This window comes from Heloderma suspectum, chromosome 1 (genome assembly GCF_057233095.1).
Source record: "Heloderma suspectum isolate Gila_16-S chromosome 1, 16-S_ref, whole genome shotgun sequence".
NCBI lineage: Eukaryota > Metazoa > Chordata > Lepidosauria > Squamata > Helodermatidae > Heloderma > Heloderma suspectum.
Window position 1 is genome coordinate 350,661,437 of NC_139458.1, and position 15,993 is coordinate 350,677,429.

The window sequence follows — 15,993 nt, forward strand, 5'->3', positions numbered from 1 at the left end:
AAAGAACATTCTACACAGCAGGTTGATAGCAAAAATATGTGCCATTTTATCCCCTTCCCAACTTCTATGACTCTGTTAAGGGTCTCTCAGCTTTCAGCAGAACATCAAGTGAGCTTATTCCAGAATAATGAATTTGTCGGCTGCAGACAGTAGACGGGACTCAATTTCAATAGTACAAAGGGAAAATTCATTGTTTAGAATGCCAGTAGAAAACATAAAGGCATTTTATCCCAGGCATTTTAGCTTTCTAAATTTTTATCTTTGCTGTTTTAAATCTGTATTTTAAACTCCTGTAGTGCTGCTAGGTTTTATTGTGGTTGTATTGTTATATTGTGGTTTTAATGTTCTATATATTTTAAATTGTTTTATTGTGTGTTGTTTGGTTTTAATTTTTGTGAACCGCCCAGAGAGCTTCGGCTATTGGGCGGTATAGAAATGAAATAAATAAAATAAATAAATAAAGCAGCCAACAGCAAATCTAGTAACAGAACACAGTCCAGAGCAATTGGGGGGCAGGGGCAGCGAGAAGAACGACTGGTACTATAGCCAGGCTCTGACACAGCAGCATTTATTTGGCAGCAGCTACAGAGGTAGTTATCACATACATAATGCAGCTGTCTGTACATTAACTACATACAGCCCATAAAATACATGTAAAGTGATCTGTCCTTGGAAGTATTAACACAGCAGTCCTACCTAAAGCCAATTCATTCGCTAACTGGAAGCAGATTTAAAAAGTAGACTGAGCAACTCTGGCCTCTTCTTTCATGCCTTCCGCTGTCCTATGGCAACTGAAGTGTGCAGCTCAAACCCACAGCAAGATCCCTGAGCTCCAGGAGTGATTTGAAGTGCCCAGCCCATGTTGCAGGTGAGAGATGACCAAAAATGGTCTGGGTTCTACAGCTGCAGCTAAGCAGGTTTAGTCCTCAGCCTAAGCTATCTGGATGGGAGCTGCCTGAGAACCATATATAAGCCACTCTGAGATTTTCAGAAGAAAAATGGGGTATAAATGTGCTAAATACATACGTACGGGACGGCCAGTTTTCCACTACAGTAGAAGCAGGAACCAGAACTGTCAATGCCTAGCCTGCTATTAATGCTGTAATTGTAATATTTAATCTGGAACAAGTTATACTAAAAGAGTTAGGTCTAATGGTGGGCAGTGCTGTACCCGCCCATCTCCTTTCCCATGGACTCCCCCACTTGAGAGCCAATAAGGAACAGACTGTTCAGTCAGCCTGGCCACCATAATTTCAGAGAGCCCAAAGCAATACAGAAGAGATTGGTATCCATTCTTTCTGAGCAGCACCAGCAACGAAGCAAACATACCAACATGTAAACAAGATGACCAGAATGTACACGTCCACATGGCAGGGCCCATGATGCAGGATAATATACTTCATTCTAGAAAAAATGGCTAGCAGGGCCAGCCCTACTATTGGGCAGAGTGAAGCAGCCAATTCAGAAGGCAGAAGCTGGGAGGTGGCAGCAAGGGACTGGAGGACAGACCTGTGTCCCATGCAACCTGCTCTGCACCCTCTAAGTTAGCCTGCTGCCTTCAGGTGCAGCATAGGATGCTGTCCCATCAGCAGTGTTGAAGACAGATTCAACTGCCCATCCAGTCAGCTTTTTTTACATGGAATGGGAAGGGCACCATCTTCTCAGGGAGCAAAACGTTTTGGGCCAGCCCTGATGGCCAAAACATCCACAGAGCTATTATAGGTGTTCCTAAGGGGCCATCAATATTAATGTCATCTTTTTTTTAAAAAAAAGGGAGGAAAAAGGGAAAAAGAGCAGATCTCAATGCTGTATAACAAATGGCTTTTCAAACCCCCAAGTTTCAAAGACACTTTGCCATGTGCTGTTTGAGAAGGAGAGGCCTGAAAGTTTTGATGGAAGCAAAGATAATAACAACTGCTCGCAGAGCTGGCCCTGGGTAAAATGAGGCAGGTCATCCCAGGTGGCAGATTTTAGACATATCATTGAAATGCAGCAAATTGTCAGTTTTTTGGTGCATTGCTCCGGGAGAGAGCGGAGGAAAGGAAGGCCTGGCATGCTATGGTCCATGGGGTCACGAAGAGTCGGACACAACTTAACGACTGAACAACAAATATTTTATCAAGATAGAGATGCAATCTTAATATTTTCTGCCTCAGGCAATAATGTTTCTTGGGCCATCTGTTTACTTGTTTTCCTGGAGTGTGATCAACATGAAGAGGGTTTTAGGGGATGTAAACCCGTTTACAAAGAATTGCAAAGCAGAGGGGGAGAGTTTTTTTGTAAGTCAATTAAAATCTGTTCCAAGTCCCACAGTACAACCTGTTCTAAAACCACAGCCAATCAGTTACTGCAATGTGGGAGACAGAGGGCTCTTGCCACACCCTCTGTACAGGTACATTCCTCTGGTTTGACTACATGAGGTGGAGGGGGGAGGCGCTAGGAAAAACTGGGCATAGCAGGAAAAATGCTATATCCAAACAGTTGTTGCAGATGAGCTCTCTCTTGGAGACCACTGCCACTGCTTTCGAATGCGTGAATAAGGCTTGAGGACATCCCCAATATAAACAGACTGGCCACATTTGAATGATCGTATCCCAACTTGTTAAGCTGAAATATGCTTTGCGACATGTAGCAATCAAGCCAGGAAGTCCACTGAACTATTGTTTCCAGTTTCATCCAAACCAGGAAAATTTGGTTACCAGCTTCAGAACCAGCTAGGATCTTAATTTAACTTCAAACCATAATTTAATATGTAAACAGACTGGCCGCATTCAGATGACCATATCCCGACTTCTTAAGCTGAGATACTCTTTGCAGCATGTAGCAATCAATCCAGGAAGTCTCTAATGAACTAGAGTTTCCCATTTCATCCAAACCAGGGAAATACGGTTACTAGCTTCAGAACCAACTAAACTCACTTCAGACCTTGATTAAAGATCCTGGCTTTTCCCAAAGCTGGTAAAATATGTGTGATTTTAAATCACACATGGGTGTACACTCTCTCAGATCAGACCATGTGTAATTATTTGAAAACCACCCTACTTATTCCTTTGTACAATTCTCCTTCTGCCTCCAACAAACAAATATTACAATTTAGCACAACTGGATGGAAGTAAAACTAAGTGTCTGAAGGGACTAACCAACAAACAGAACAGACTACGTTCACTTTCACAATAGGGGACAAAACTAGGACTCTTTAATCTCGGAAAACTACAGTGAAAAGCTAAACATGAACTAAAGCAGCCTTCCCCACCTTGTGCCCTCCTGATGTGTTGGACTTACAACGCCATCATACCCAGCCTGCAGGGCATGGTGGGTGGGGGTGATAGGAGTTGTAGTCCCACACAGTTGGAGGGCATCAGGTTGGGGAAGGCTGGTCTAATGGTTACATATGAACAGCCATTCCTCTTCTATGACTGAACTACTTCCTCTCAATAATCGATAGCATCTACTGAAATTGAAGCTCATATAAACTGAACGTGCAACTTTTGTTCAACACTGTTTTATTTTAATTGTTAAAACTATCAGTCTGATATCCTGGTGTTCACTGGTTGGCCCTATTGAGAATTGCAACAGATCGCTGGAAAGAGTAACCCTTCAAAAGGCATTTCCTGGCCTATTATGCAAAATCTCTTTCAATATATTTTTAACCTCTAGGAAACAAAGGAAATTCTTCTGCAGCAGAATTAAACAGGCCTCACTTTCAGTCTTAAGGACAGAAACAAAGCACTTGGGAAGTAGGAATGTAAGGACACCCATGCAATTGAACTTGGGTGACTTAGTACCTAGCAACACAAATTAAGTGCTCTCAAGGGACCATTAAGAACAGCGCAAGCTTGAAGACGATCCAGTGTCCCACGCGGCACATCTCCCTATTTCTGTACCCCATATATGTTTTGCAGCTCTACAACGTAAACAGCTGTGATGCAGTTGTTTCATGGGAGGCACTTAATGATAACTGGCCATAACAAGAAAGGCCTTTGACGGTTACTGCGAAAAACAGTCAGTTTAAAAAAAACAAGGATTTTTTTCCTTGGGAAACAAGTTTTAGGAGCCACTGTAGTACACCGGTTCTTTTAACAGCGAAAGTGAGGTTAAAGTGCCAGACTGGGGAGACTTGACTTCAAATCAACTCTAAAACTCACTGGTCACTATCTCTCCATCTGACCTCCTCTGCAGGGTTGTTGTGCAAATAAAAATGGGTAAGGGAGAGCAGTACCTCACATGTCACCTGAATTTCTTGGAGGGGTTATAAATGCAAAGTTCATACCTGCGTACATGCAGACATAGTAGCATATGGAAGGCAGAAGATAACGGAATACCTTGCATCCAAGTTGTGACCTGAGAGGCATCACTGAGACAACACAAACTCACTAAAATCGTATACCAGTACAGCATGTAGTGCTTATCTTGGCTTCTGATAGCCTTTCAACAGTGTTCTCACATCACATCTGCAAAAGTTAATCAAGACAGAGAAAAATCAAGGAAGAATCTGCCTCTCTTCAGCATGTGTTTGGCCAAATCTGCTCGACATATGTTGAATGTACTTTGGGCGCAGCTCTGTTTTGCTTCCTGTCAGGGAAAAGAGAGATCGAACTTGTGCTCATTCAGTGAATGCCAAACCTGAGCTAAGCGTAGGACATCTCTTTCCAAACTTTACACCAAAGATGGGAAACCACCAGCCCACAGGCCAGAAGTGGCCCCGGGGGTTCTCCATCTGGCCTGCCAGCTTCTTCTGCTGTAATCTCTAATCTCTGATCAGAGATAAGAGGCTATTTAAAGGCTGCTAGACTTTAAATACCCTGAATAGAACTGAGCTGTTCCGTTGAAGGCATGAAAGCTGTTGTACCAGGGCGAATTCCTGATTTGACGTGCATAGAATTGAGCCATGTTTGTATGCTTGTTGGGAAAATTCCCAAACTGAGAAGAATCAGAACTGTCCTTGACGTTGCCCCACGCCCTTAGACCCACCCACTGCAGGAATGTGGAAACCCTTCCCAAATTGGAATTCAGCCTCAGGGCCAAAAAAAGGTTCACCATCTTTGCTTTAAACCATGAGAATGGCTTGAGGCACTCTGTGGACCCCATCTCATATTGCCTTCACATTATGGAAGAGGCTGCACTATGATAGTTCCCCATGCTATGTAGGCAACTTCAGAAGGCCTGTGTCATATTGGAGAAGGAACCCATTCTATGGCTCATCCCCAGATCACTGCTGCATCTCTCAGGAACTGCAGCCAAAGCAAGCATCATCGGTCAGCATCATTGACAAGGTGAAGCCAACGCCCCAGCATTGCTGACGCCCAGAACACACCGGCTGTACTTCTTCTCTTCCTCCTTGCTGTTGTGGCCTGTTCACTGCTCTCCCAAATGTGCCTGCAGCAAGCAGAGCAAGGAGAAGAATTAACAGTCTCTCTGTGCCTTGCCTGCTCTTTCTGGGCAGTAGTGTAGAATGGTCCCAGAGGGAGGACAAATGGGTTATCGTGATAAGGGCAAAGAGGAGGGGCCCACTGAGCACATGTCATCCAAAACCCGTCCCTTTGGCCAACACTGACTGGGGGCAACACCAGAATGCTGGCAACTTGGGCTCCTCCCATGTGGCTTGGGCTTTCTGAAGTTACCAGAGAGTTATGGGAAGAAGCCACTGCAGAAGCTCCTAGTCTCTTACATGAGCCCACATTGTTCCATCGTGGAAGCTAAACTGCTCTAGGCCTGGCCTGCATACTAGATTGAAAACCTCTGCTCATTGGAAGAAGACTTAGGGCACAAATTTAGAAGAGGAGTCTAACAGAGCAACTGGTTGTTTCTTTCCTAATTCAGCCATGGGTTGTTGGTTTTAATCCCATTGTGTCTCGTATTGGTAAGAAGGATTTTACCAGTTGCATTCATGCTGTGTTGTGACAAACATAATGCTGAAGTACTGCCATATCTTCTATATATATAAAAGTCAAAAATTGTGTGTGGGTTTGTGTGTTTGTGGCTGGCTGCAGGGCCGTCTGTAATGCGGGGAATAAGGGGGAGCTGCCCTGGGTGTAATCACACTGTAGGGGCCCACTGAGCCTGCCATTTGGGCCCTACAGTTCCTGCCCCTTTTACTTCACATTCTCACTTGCCAGAGTGTATGACAGGAGTCGCTGGGTTACATTATTACTTCATTTATACTTTCCCTCAGTTACAAGTACACCCCCTCAATCATGGTACAGGCCAGGTTTCTGATTTCAGCTATGAGTCATCCTATTGGCCATCTTTCACTCTATTGGTCTCTCTCCCATTCACTCTGACTTCCTTCACCTTGGATTGGCTGGCTGCCGTTTGTTCCCTCCCCTTTACTCATGGTTTCTTTTCTGACTGCGCAGAGCATTTAGTTTCTCTCCCTTGTTCCTGCAATATCCAGTGAGCAAGCAAGCTAGTGTTAAATATCTTTACCCCTTTCAATGCCAGATGTATCTGTTAGTAGTGGTGATTAACACTAATGTGAAATGTGGTGCGGTGTGTGCTCGCCTGTCTGAGGGGCTGGGATGACACAATGGAGTGGAGACTTCGGGCTTTACTCTCTATGTTTCTCCCATGGGCAGTTATATCTTGCGTGTTCTAGAGTGGGTTCCCTGAATCAGTTGTATATCTTTGCTCCAACTGGAAAAACAACAAATGTTGTTTATAAACAAGCATTACAATGAACTTCTACTTTCCTAATATTTAACTTAGGTCCATAGTTGTTGGCGCCGTCACCATCATGTCGCCCATCATGCTGCTCGGGAATCTCCGTGTTCTTCCCACACACAGTTATACCTTCCAGAATTAGTTTGTAACAATAAGCAAAAATTATGTTGTGTCCTCTTTATAAGAATTTTTAAAAAATAATGTAGAAACCAAAAATCTCCTCAATTTTCCTTTTCACCTTTCTTATGGAGCCTTTCCGAGAAGTGTAAACCTACCTTAATGTTTTTCTAATAAATAGTGCCTATGACAATTTTACATCCCGGGCATTGCCGGGTCTATCAGCTACTTATTTTATAAAACAGTTTAAGAACTTTAAATGTAAATGCATACTAGTGTGGACTGATTAAAATCCAAGGGGAAAAGGCCAATTCACATCACTGATTTAAATCAAATTTCCATCTTTCTTATTCAAACTTGCATGCTAATGCGCTGCTATAATCCAAAACTTCTGGTCCCTGCTATAATCTGCTATAATCCAAAGCCTCTGCTCATGCGGAATGCGTGCCTTTTGCAACACAGGGATACCTATTTAGGAACAGGTGAGCAGTTATGAAACCAAGGATTTCTGTTTGTTACCATACTTTGGAAAGAATACTAAGCAAGATCACTTACTTGAAGACTAGAGTTGTAAACCAATGTACACTTACCTGAAAGTAATCCCCACTGAATGCAATGGGACTTACTTCCAAGTAAACATGCATAGGGTTGCATTGCAAGTATCCAGAACTTTTCAGAAGCGAGGGCTAGTAGTTACAGGTCCAAACGGTGTTTTCTGTATAAGCCACTTCAGATGACCATTCCTCAGCTTAATAAGTCAAGATATGAATGAACCTTTTGCCTGTGCACACAGCCCCTTTATGGTGCAAGCAAACCAGAAAGTGTCTAATTAACCATGGCTTTATGTCTTGTCTGAACTAGGAAACTATGGTTCCGAACTTCAGAACAACCCAGGATATTAAACTACAGTTTAAAGTTGGTTTAATATCCTAGCTTGTTCCAAACCTGGGAACCACAGTTTCCCGGCTATGTGGTTGTCTGAACATGGCCTATGAGATAGAAAGGAAATGTCCACGTACTTTGGTTGTCAGTCCAAAGAAATATATGCCTAGTGTGTCATATATAATTATATAATGCTTGATCACAAAAGTCAGATATATTTCTGCCAGTTCATTCTTTTGTCAAAAAATAGCAGCTTTTAATTAAAAAGAGAGCCCTGGATTCAGTTTTAGGAGATCATTAGTGTGCGGATCTTAACATGTTTGCTTGTATTGAATTTCAATTTTATTTTAAACCATATTTTGAGAAACGTTTAATATAACTGGAATATAAAAATCATAAAAACGTGTTCACTTTTTTAAAGCCTGATTTAAATAAAAATATAACAAAAATTGATTTTATCTAACCTACTGGGTACATCAGCATTTAGGAATACAGGGGTTGTATGCAGGACCTTATAATTGCACCAAATGTGTTTCAAGAGACCACCCCTAAATGGACATTTAGTTCATGTGCAAAAATTTCTTCTGCCAATAATCAGGTCTCATTCATTCCCATGGACTTAAGACGCCAGCCAGCCAATTGTTATTGTTGTTGTTTTTAATGTGAAGAAAGCACACAGATTAATGTCTTCACCCAGAAAAACAGCCAGGTCCATAGGATGCAGATCAGAGAGCTGGGTTTGCGAACATTTTAAAAACGCTGACACTCGAGCAACACATGCTGCAGATTAACAACTGTAAGTAGGGAACCCGATTGTGATAGTTTATTAGAGCATAATTATGCTAGGGTGTGATCTTCAGTATTCACCTTGAGAGTAGATAGTGAATGCACAATAAATGCAATTTATAGTCTATAAACATTCAGGCTTACTTTTAAGATGACCCATTGGATATTTTTCCAGAGCAAAATCTCAGGGAAAAAGCCAATATAAACCTATGCAATAATTAAAATTTCCAAGAGGAGATATGTTTGCTTAGACAGTAAACCGTATCTTTTTCAAATTAATGATTCAGCTAGAGGGTACGCTTGTTTGAATACTTTTGAAAAGAACAGGTTTCAAAGGGCAGTGTATTTTGGAACAACTTTAAAAAAAAGTTAAAAGCAGATGAACTTTAGCAGGATCTCCTTTAGTTTTTCCACAAAACAGTAAGAAGATGGATATAGTCCCTCCCAACCATTTCCTCCAGTCTCTACATTCCTCAAGCATTTTGATCTTGTGCAATATTAATGTAACAGCATCTGCATACCACAATTCCCAAGAGAATCCTGAGTGTGAAATGAGCTTCTCTGAAGATGTTCATAAACTACAATGCCCCCTGCATTCCTGCCAGTGTGCAGTCTAACTGCCTCCTCCTTTCTCTGCTTTAGGGTAATACAGATGGATATGGGTCCTCCTTAATTTATCAATGGTTCTGAGAGCCAATGCACAAACCTCTGAATTATCATAGACATCCCCAGCCAGCATGGCCAGTTGTAGCTTTGGATGAACAGCAGTTGTAGTCCAACACCTCTAGGGAGCACCAGGTTGGGAAAGGCTGATTTAGGATTGCTGGGTGTCACTGGGGGCCTAAAAGGCCTTTCTCTTTCAAATCTGACTGCATGTGGCCTTGGAGCGAGACCATCTGCCACTATCTGCCACTTGCTTTTGATTTGTGTTTGGTTTTTGCTATTCTTAGAGCAGGAGTAGGCAACCTGTTGCCCTCCAGATGTTTTGGACTACAACTCCCATAATCCCTGACCATTGGCCATGGTGGCTGGGGCTAATGGGACTTGTAGTCTAAAACCGCAGAGGGCAGCGTGGGGGGTCCCAGGTTTCCTATCCCTGTCTTAGTGGCATGACAAGCAACCTTCTTAACTCAAGAAACGTTATTACAAAGATGTTTGAGAACTCTAATAAGGAATGGTAGTGTCCTTGCAGCCATTTATACTTTCTTCAACAGAAGATACTTCAGTTATCTATAAAGGAGGTAAAATACACAGTTCCTCTCCATCCCCAAAGTGGTTTCTCTTCAGCTCTTAATACTTTTCAAGTTATTGCCAATCATATAAAGTCCAGCTCCTATGGACATTAGGAGCAATAATGCCTACAATGCTAGTCTTTGTAAAGCTATTTTTGAAATATATATATCCTTTCTTTCGGTCCCCCAAGAGTGCAGATATAACATGATTAGAATGTTAAAAATTGGTTGGAAAGAACAGCCGAAGAGAGCACTGCCAAAAAAGACAATTTTTCTTGGCTATGGATTAAAAATGAAACTTAATACAATGCGATTATCTAGCTACTTACATGCTTTTAAATGACACTTGTGATGTCCAAAAGCAATGAAAGAGATTAAGATGTGCCCATTAAGAGTTCACTTTTTTCCAGCCCATTGCCTTATTACAAACTCATCAGACACAGTGTCGTATTAGGAAACCTTCTGATGTTCAGCTAAGAGGTCAATTCACACTGAGAGCATGAAAAAAACATATTCTACCAGATATAAATCCCTCCTGTTCAAAGCACACACATCCAACAGAAAGTGAACACTGCCAACCATGGCTAGGCCCAAGCCTGGATTAATTAGGAGAGGCTCAGCTGGAATAAACAGCAGAAGAAAACAAACCAAGTCTACCTGAGCAAACATTATAATAATGTGACTACTTCTAAACGATTAGGGTGGGTGTACTTCAATTAGGAGAAGAAGTAAACTTCTGAACACGTGATAAAGAGTGAAATTAGTATAAAAGACTCGAGAATCTACAAAGGAAATAGTCCATTTGCCAAAGCCACACATATACATGAAAACCCTCAGATGATTTCAACTAACAAGGCTTACATCTACAGTAGATTTACATGAGGGAACGCTTAGTCACATTTTGGCTGCAATCCAATGCATTTTTCATGGATGTATGTGCAGAATTACACAAGGCTGGGTCCAGAGACCCTTCTGTCAGCCAAAAGCACTTTCAGACACACACACACAGGTTGCTCCATTCTGACTGCAATCCTTTGTGTTGCATCAAATTTCACACTAGGGTAGGGAGCCAGATGTGTTGGACTACAACTCCCATCAGCACCTGCCAGCATGGCAATGGTCAAGGGTTGTGAGTGTGCTCTAGAGGGTCCCTTCATCTTCAAGAACAACTTTGGGGCAGGATGGTAGTGCCTAGGGAGATGTTCAAAGCCTCAGGAGATATGCAGAATGCCATGAGAGGCCTTTACATATTCGGTAAATGTTTTGCAAGAGAAATGTAGAAATGTAGAGGTGAAACTGGAGAAATATAGAGATGAAACTAGAAGATCCGGATCCTTGTAGCCTGGAAATAAGAGTTTCTCACAGCTGCTGGGAGTCTTTAATAAATACGAAGCTCCAGCACTGAACTCATGATTAGTCAAAAACATAGCCTTAGATCTTGAGGTATGTTAATTTCACATTTACAGAAGGAAAGTTAATTGAAGTATTTCTATACTACCTTTTAGTCAAAGATTCTCAAGGCAGTGTACAATTCAAATCACTTCAACCCACCCAACTTAAAAGCTTAAAAGCAGAGCAGCACAATTAGGAACAAAAGCAGTAATCAGTCAGGGAAAGCGAAGCCAAATAAAAACATCTTCACTGCTCCTAGAAAGGCAAGCAGGGAAGGAGCCAATCTAATCCCCCTGGGAAGGGAGTTCCAGATGGGATGCCACCACAGAAAAGGCCCTGTGCTGTGTTCCCACCAACCTAACCTCATTTGGTAGTGGCACTCAAAGCAAGGCCTCAGATGATGGGCACTTCACCAGCATAATGTTGTCAGGATTACTCACAGAAATGTAAGGTAGATTGGTACTATTCCCAAACTGCGGAAAGGAGAGCTGATAGAGGCACTGAGGCTGAAAGAATAGCCCAAGGCCACCTAAAATGTGACATTTGAACTAGCAATGGTGACATTTGAACTAGGAACTTCCAGGCTAGAATATGCTAGCTTTCAGGCAGTATTTCATGAGTCCATTCTACTACTGGACTATTTTGTATCCAGGACAGCATATATCTTCTCTAGCTTGGGCAGCACTGTTAACTAAGTCACTTCTTCAGCCACTACTTGAATGCAGTTCTTGTATAACAGATCACAGTCTGACTGGATCAGTAACATATGAATAATTTATACTTACAGCAAGCTTACATGCATCTTTGGCCGAGTTCCAGAACTCTGGATTCCGACTTGCAATGGGCTAGAAAACTTTACAGCCATGACTCAGTCTTCGAAACAGCAGTACTCCCTATGGCAATATCAAACCTGACCAACACTTCCATGCGGCGTATGACATGAATAAGAATGCCGCTACTTCAAATTGCCAAGTGCGGACTAACGGCATACCATTCAATTACTATCAGGATACTGAAAATGCAAAAGCAGCTGATCCTGCAAGTAAAGCACTCTTCCAGTCAATGAGAAATTGCCTGAATGGAGGGAATCAGTTATTATAAACAAACCTAATGGTAGTTTTAAAATAAAGTATGAATTATCTCACTTAAGCGCATTCATTTAGCAAGTTCACATGTGCACACACACTATCCTATAGCAGTGCTAATTGATTTTGAGGTTCTTGCCCATTTTTAACCTACCTTTCTCTCTTGACTTTTCTGCAGTGGACAAAAGTGGTCAACTTGGGCACACACCACATGCTTGCTACACTGCGGGCCCTAGCAAACACCTGGCGTAACTAGGATTTTATTATCCCTGGTTCTGTGCAGTCAGACAGAAACCCATGAAGCCTGTTAACTGTATAGGTGGCTGGTGCACAAGTTACCATCAGGCTATGCAGTATCTCAGGAATGCCATCTTGCTGCCCCTTCCCCTAATGAAAGATCCCACAATTAGGAACCTCTCGTTTGTTTTGCTTAGAAGAGGTTTTTTTTAAAAAGACAGGCATGTGCAGCGCAAGGCCACTCTAAGGAGACCTTCCCCGTCTGAGCCAACTGATGGAGCCTCAAAATGAGCTAAAACATTTTCCTGGATAAAGTACCAATTTAAGTGCAAGACTGTTATCACTACATCATCACCATCTGCCATACCTCCTTAGTTCACTCATCTAGAACAGATTCCAAATATTTGCTTACAAAATGAATTTTGAAAACTTTTCAGCAACATCATTATCCATTCACAGGGAAATAACTGGGCCAAATTACATGTATTATTCATTGCTTTGAAAGACAACTTAAACTGAAGCAGCTTATTTAGGAGCTCATGAGTTACCCTTCTTTACTAGGTTATGCAAAAAAAGGAAACATGTCTACTAGCAAGAGGGACAAAACGGGATAAAGTTCAGTTCAACACACATATGAGATAACAAGCTAACCTGGTCAAAAACATCCTTCCCTGAAAGATGTTTCAACTACACTGATTTTCACATGCTTGAGCCAAAGCAGGATAGTAAAACCATACGAAATTGACAGAAAGAACAGCCGTGAATGGCCTCTTCAACTAGCACATACACCCCTAAGTTTGTTCGTATGCAGTCTTCAAATCACTCAAGTTAGAGTGAAGTGATAATAATAATAATAAAAAAAAACACCACCCTACAATGCCATGTTAGCTCAGAATAATCAGTCAGGGGTAACTTTTAGGGTACATATTTGCAGTTACCACACTTTTAAAATCCACACTTTTATACTGTCTGCGGATACAGAATGCAAATTCCAGTGTGCTGGAGTACCTGATTTGCAATTTTTAAAGTATTGCAGAGTTCTAAAAAAAAGAAGAAGCTGGGGGTCATCTATTTTATCGATTTTGAATGACCAACTCCACATACCTCCACACCAACTAATTTATAGACACTGAATCAAAACCCCAGAGAAGCCAAGTTGGCCAAGGAAAACTATTTTGAGGAAGCAAGAGTCCTAAAAAGCACTTTTGGTATGATACATTTGGCTTCCTCCTGCCCTCAACTCGTAGCATACTATCATCTAAAACAGCAGATCACAGACTGCACATTATTCAAAAGGATCATCTGTTAGGAATGTTTGGGCATAGAGAAACTGCCAGCTATATAATGCAGCCTTAAGATGTGCTCCCTTGTGTCTTGTGAGAAAATAAGCGGAATCTAAAGTGGAAGTGCTATATAGGACAAGATGTTTGTTCACAAGGGTCTTCGCCGAGTCCAGACTGACCTTCTCCCACGCAAGTGTGTGCAAAGAGTCTAAAACAGTCTTAATGCTAAGCGATAATCATTTACTGCTAACAGAACATCTGTTCAAAAGGAAATCTATGGAGTCTCGGACATTTTTAGGCTAGAGCTACACACATTACTCTGAGCTGAAGACCTTGGTGCCCTTTAACTCCGCTTCAGTTCAATCAGTAAAGGGAGGTAAAACAAGACTGATGAATTTAGGTAGTAACCATGGTAAAGGGTGTCTTGAAAGAGCAAGATGATACGGCTAGATGCCTCCTTGCTCCCTCCTGAACTGCAAAGGACATACTTTTAACTTTTGTACACTTGTATTTATATTTATATTTCTATTTATAGGTTTTAACTGTATAACTTTTAACGTTGTAAAGCTGCCTTGAGTCCCAGTATTGGGGAAAAGGAGAGATATAAATATAATAATAATAATAATAATTGGCTCTTCAATAAACCTTACCCCAAGAATACTTAGGGGGCAAACCTTTGCATGTTTAGATGGGGAAAAAAGTCCTACAACTCCCAGCATTCCCCATGCTGGCTGGGGAATGCTGGGAGTTGTAGGACTTTTTTCCCCATCTAAACATGCAAAGGATTGCGACCTTAGTGAAGTTCGCTTTTGTTTATGTGAACGCAACACCCTGCACAAGTTCTAGAGGAGGAAAGTACCAACACCATGAACACCAACAGCCCAGGATTTCACGCCAAGCTGCAGTAAGATGCTCAGAGTCGCTCCTGGCTTGTTCGTTTGTTTACACACGAGTGACTGGATTTTCTAGAAAAAGACGTGCGCGCGCGCGCGCGTTGCTGATAGGGAACCAGATCTTTCAAAGCACTTTTCGGATTAAAAGCGATGGCTAACTGCAGGTATGATCCCTCCCGATGAGGCAACCGAACATGCTACAGGAGTGGGCAGGAACCGAAGGCGGGAGAACGGGCAATCGGGGGGGGGGGGGGTTGAAGAACAGAGACGAACTAACTCCCTCCCGCACACCCAAGTCAACGAGGAAAGTTTGGGAGAAGGAAAGAGAGGGCTAGAAGCCGTCACAAGCGGACACTGCGCAGGAAACAGAGAAGTCTCTCCCAGATCCAGGCTCGAAGAGCAAAGAGCAGCAGCAGCAGCCGGAGTCCCATTTCTTACCCTTGGTCCACTCCACTACTTGCTTAGGGCTCCACTTGGTGACCGGCTCCATGGCCCTCGATCCGGAGCTCGGAAGCCCCTGGGAGAAGAGCCCTGCCTTCCCCCTCCCCGGAGATCCCGAATCCAGACTGGGAAAGAGCCCCGCTACCGCTCGCCCTGCCCCCGGCCGCGGATTCCCCCCTTTCGGGCTCCCATCAGAGCAGGCAGCCGCCGAGGCTCCCGCCCTCCCAGGCAGCCCCGCCCCGCCCCTCGGGCCTGGACCAGCCTCTCCCGCTCGCCCCGGCCCCGCCTCCACGTGCTCGCAGCTCCCGCTGGGCGACCCGCCCGGGCCCCTCTCCCTCTGGCTGCCGCTGCCGCTGTGCCCCCTGCAGGGGAGAGAGACGTGCCGGGGCCTCGGCGCGGGCCACCGGGGGAGTTTTGTTGGGCGCGGGCTGCTTGCTTTATTTTGTTTATGTCTTAATTATTCATTTCGTTTCTATACCGCCCAATAGCCGGAGCTCGTTTCCCCCGCAGCGCTTCCCAGCGGGAGCCGCTCCGCGTGGGGGCTGGAGCGAAACTCCCGAGAGGCGCAGCGCCCGGCCCAGGACGGCCCGGCCTCGCCCACGCAGGCTCCGTGCCGCGCCTTTCGGGCGGGCCGGGTCGGCGGTGGTCGCGGTGGGGCTGCTGGGAGCGGCTGCCGAGCGAGCGCCCCCGCCGGCCGCGAAAGGGGAGGAGCCGAACAACGCTTTGCTTCGAGATCAGCGGGTCTTCGGGCTCCCGCTCGGTCCCCCGTTCGCAAGAGGGACGTCTGAAAGGGTTTGGGGCAGCCTTCCTCGACCTGGCGCCTTTCAGATGTGTTGGACTACAGCTCCCAGCATCTGGCGGGCTATCGGGGGGAATGGCAGCCTTCCGACCCCCCCTCCGCAAAAAAGTCGACCATAACATCCCCAAAATAGGTGTTGGCCCCGAACCGAAGCAACTCACCCAGAAACATTCTCATATTCTATCT

General features: G+C 43.8%; 1 protein-coding gene across 2 annotated transcripts in view; it reads right to left on the reverse strand.

Annotated features, from left to right (window-relative positions):
- Nucleotides 1–15,238, reverse strand: part of CNKSR3 (CNKSR family member 3) — an 85,126-nt gene extending 69,888 nt beyond the window's left edge. For both annotated transcript variants that reach the window (XM_084827866.1, XM_084827865.1), the window contains exon 1: nt 15,006–15,238. Coding sequence is in view for 1 of the 2 variants with exons in the window: in XM_084827865.1 (XP_084683991.1) it covers nt 15,006–15,057 (52 nt within the window). In the remaining variant the exon portion in view is untranslated. The remainder of the gene's footprint in view (nt 1–15,005) is intronic.
- Nucleotides 15,239–15,993: the final 755 nt, after the last annotated feature.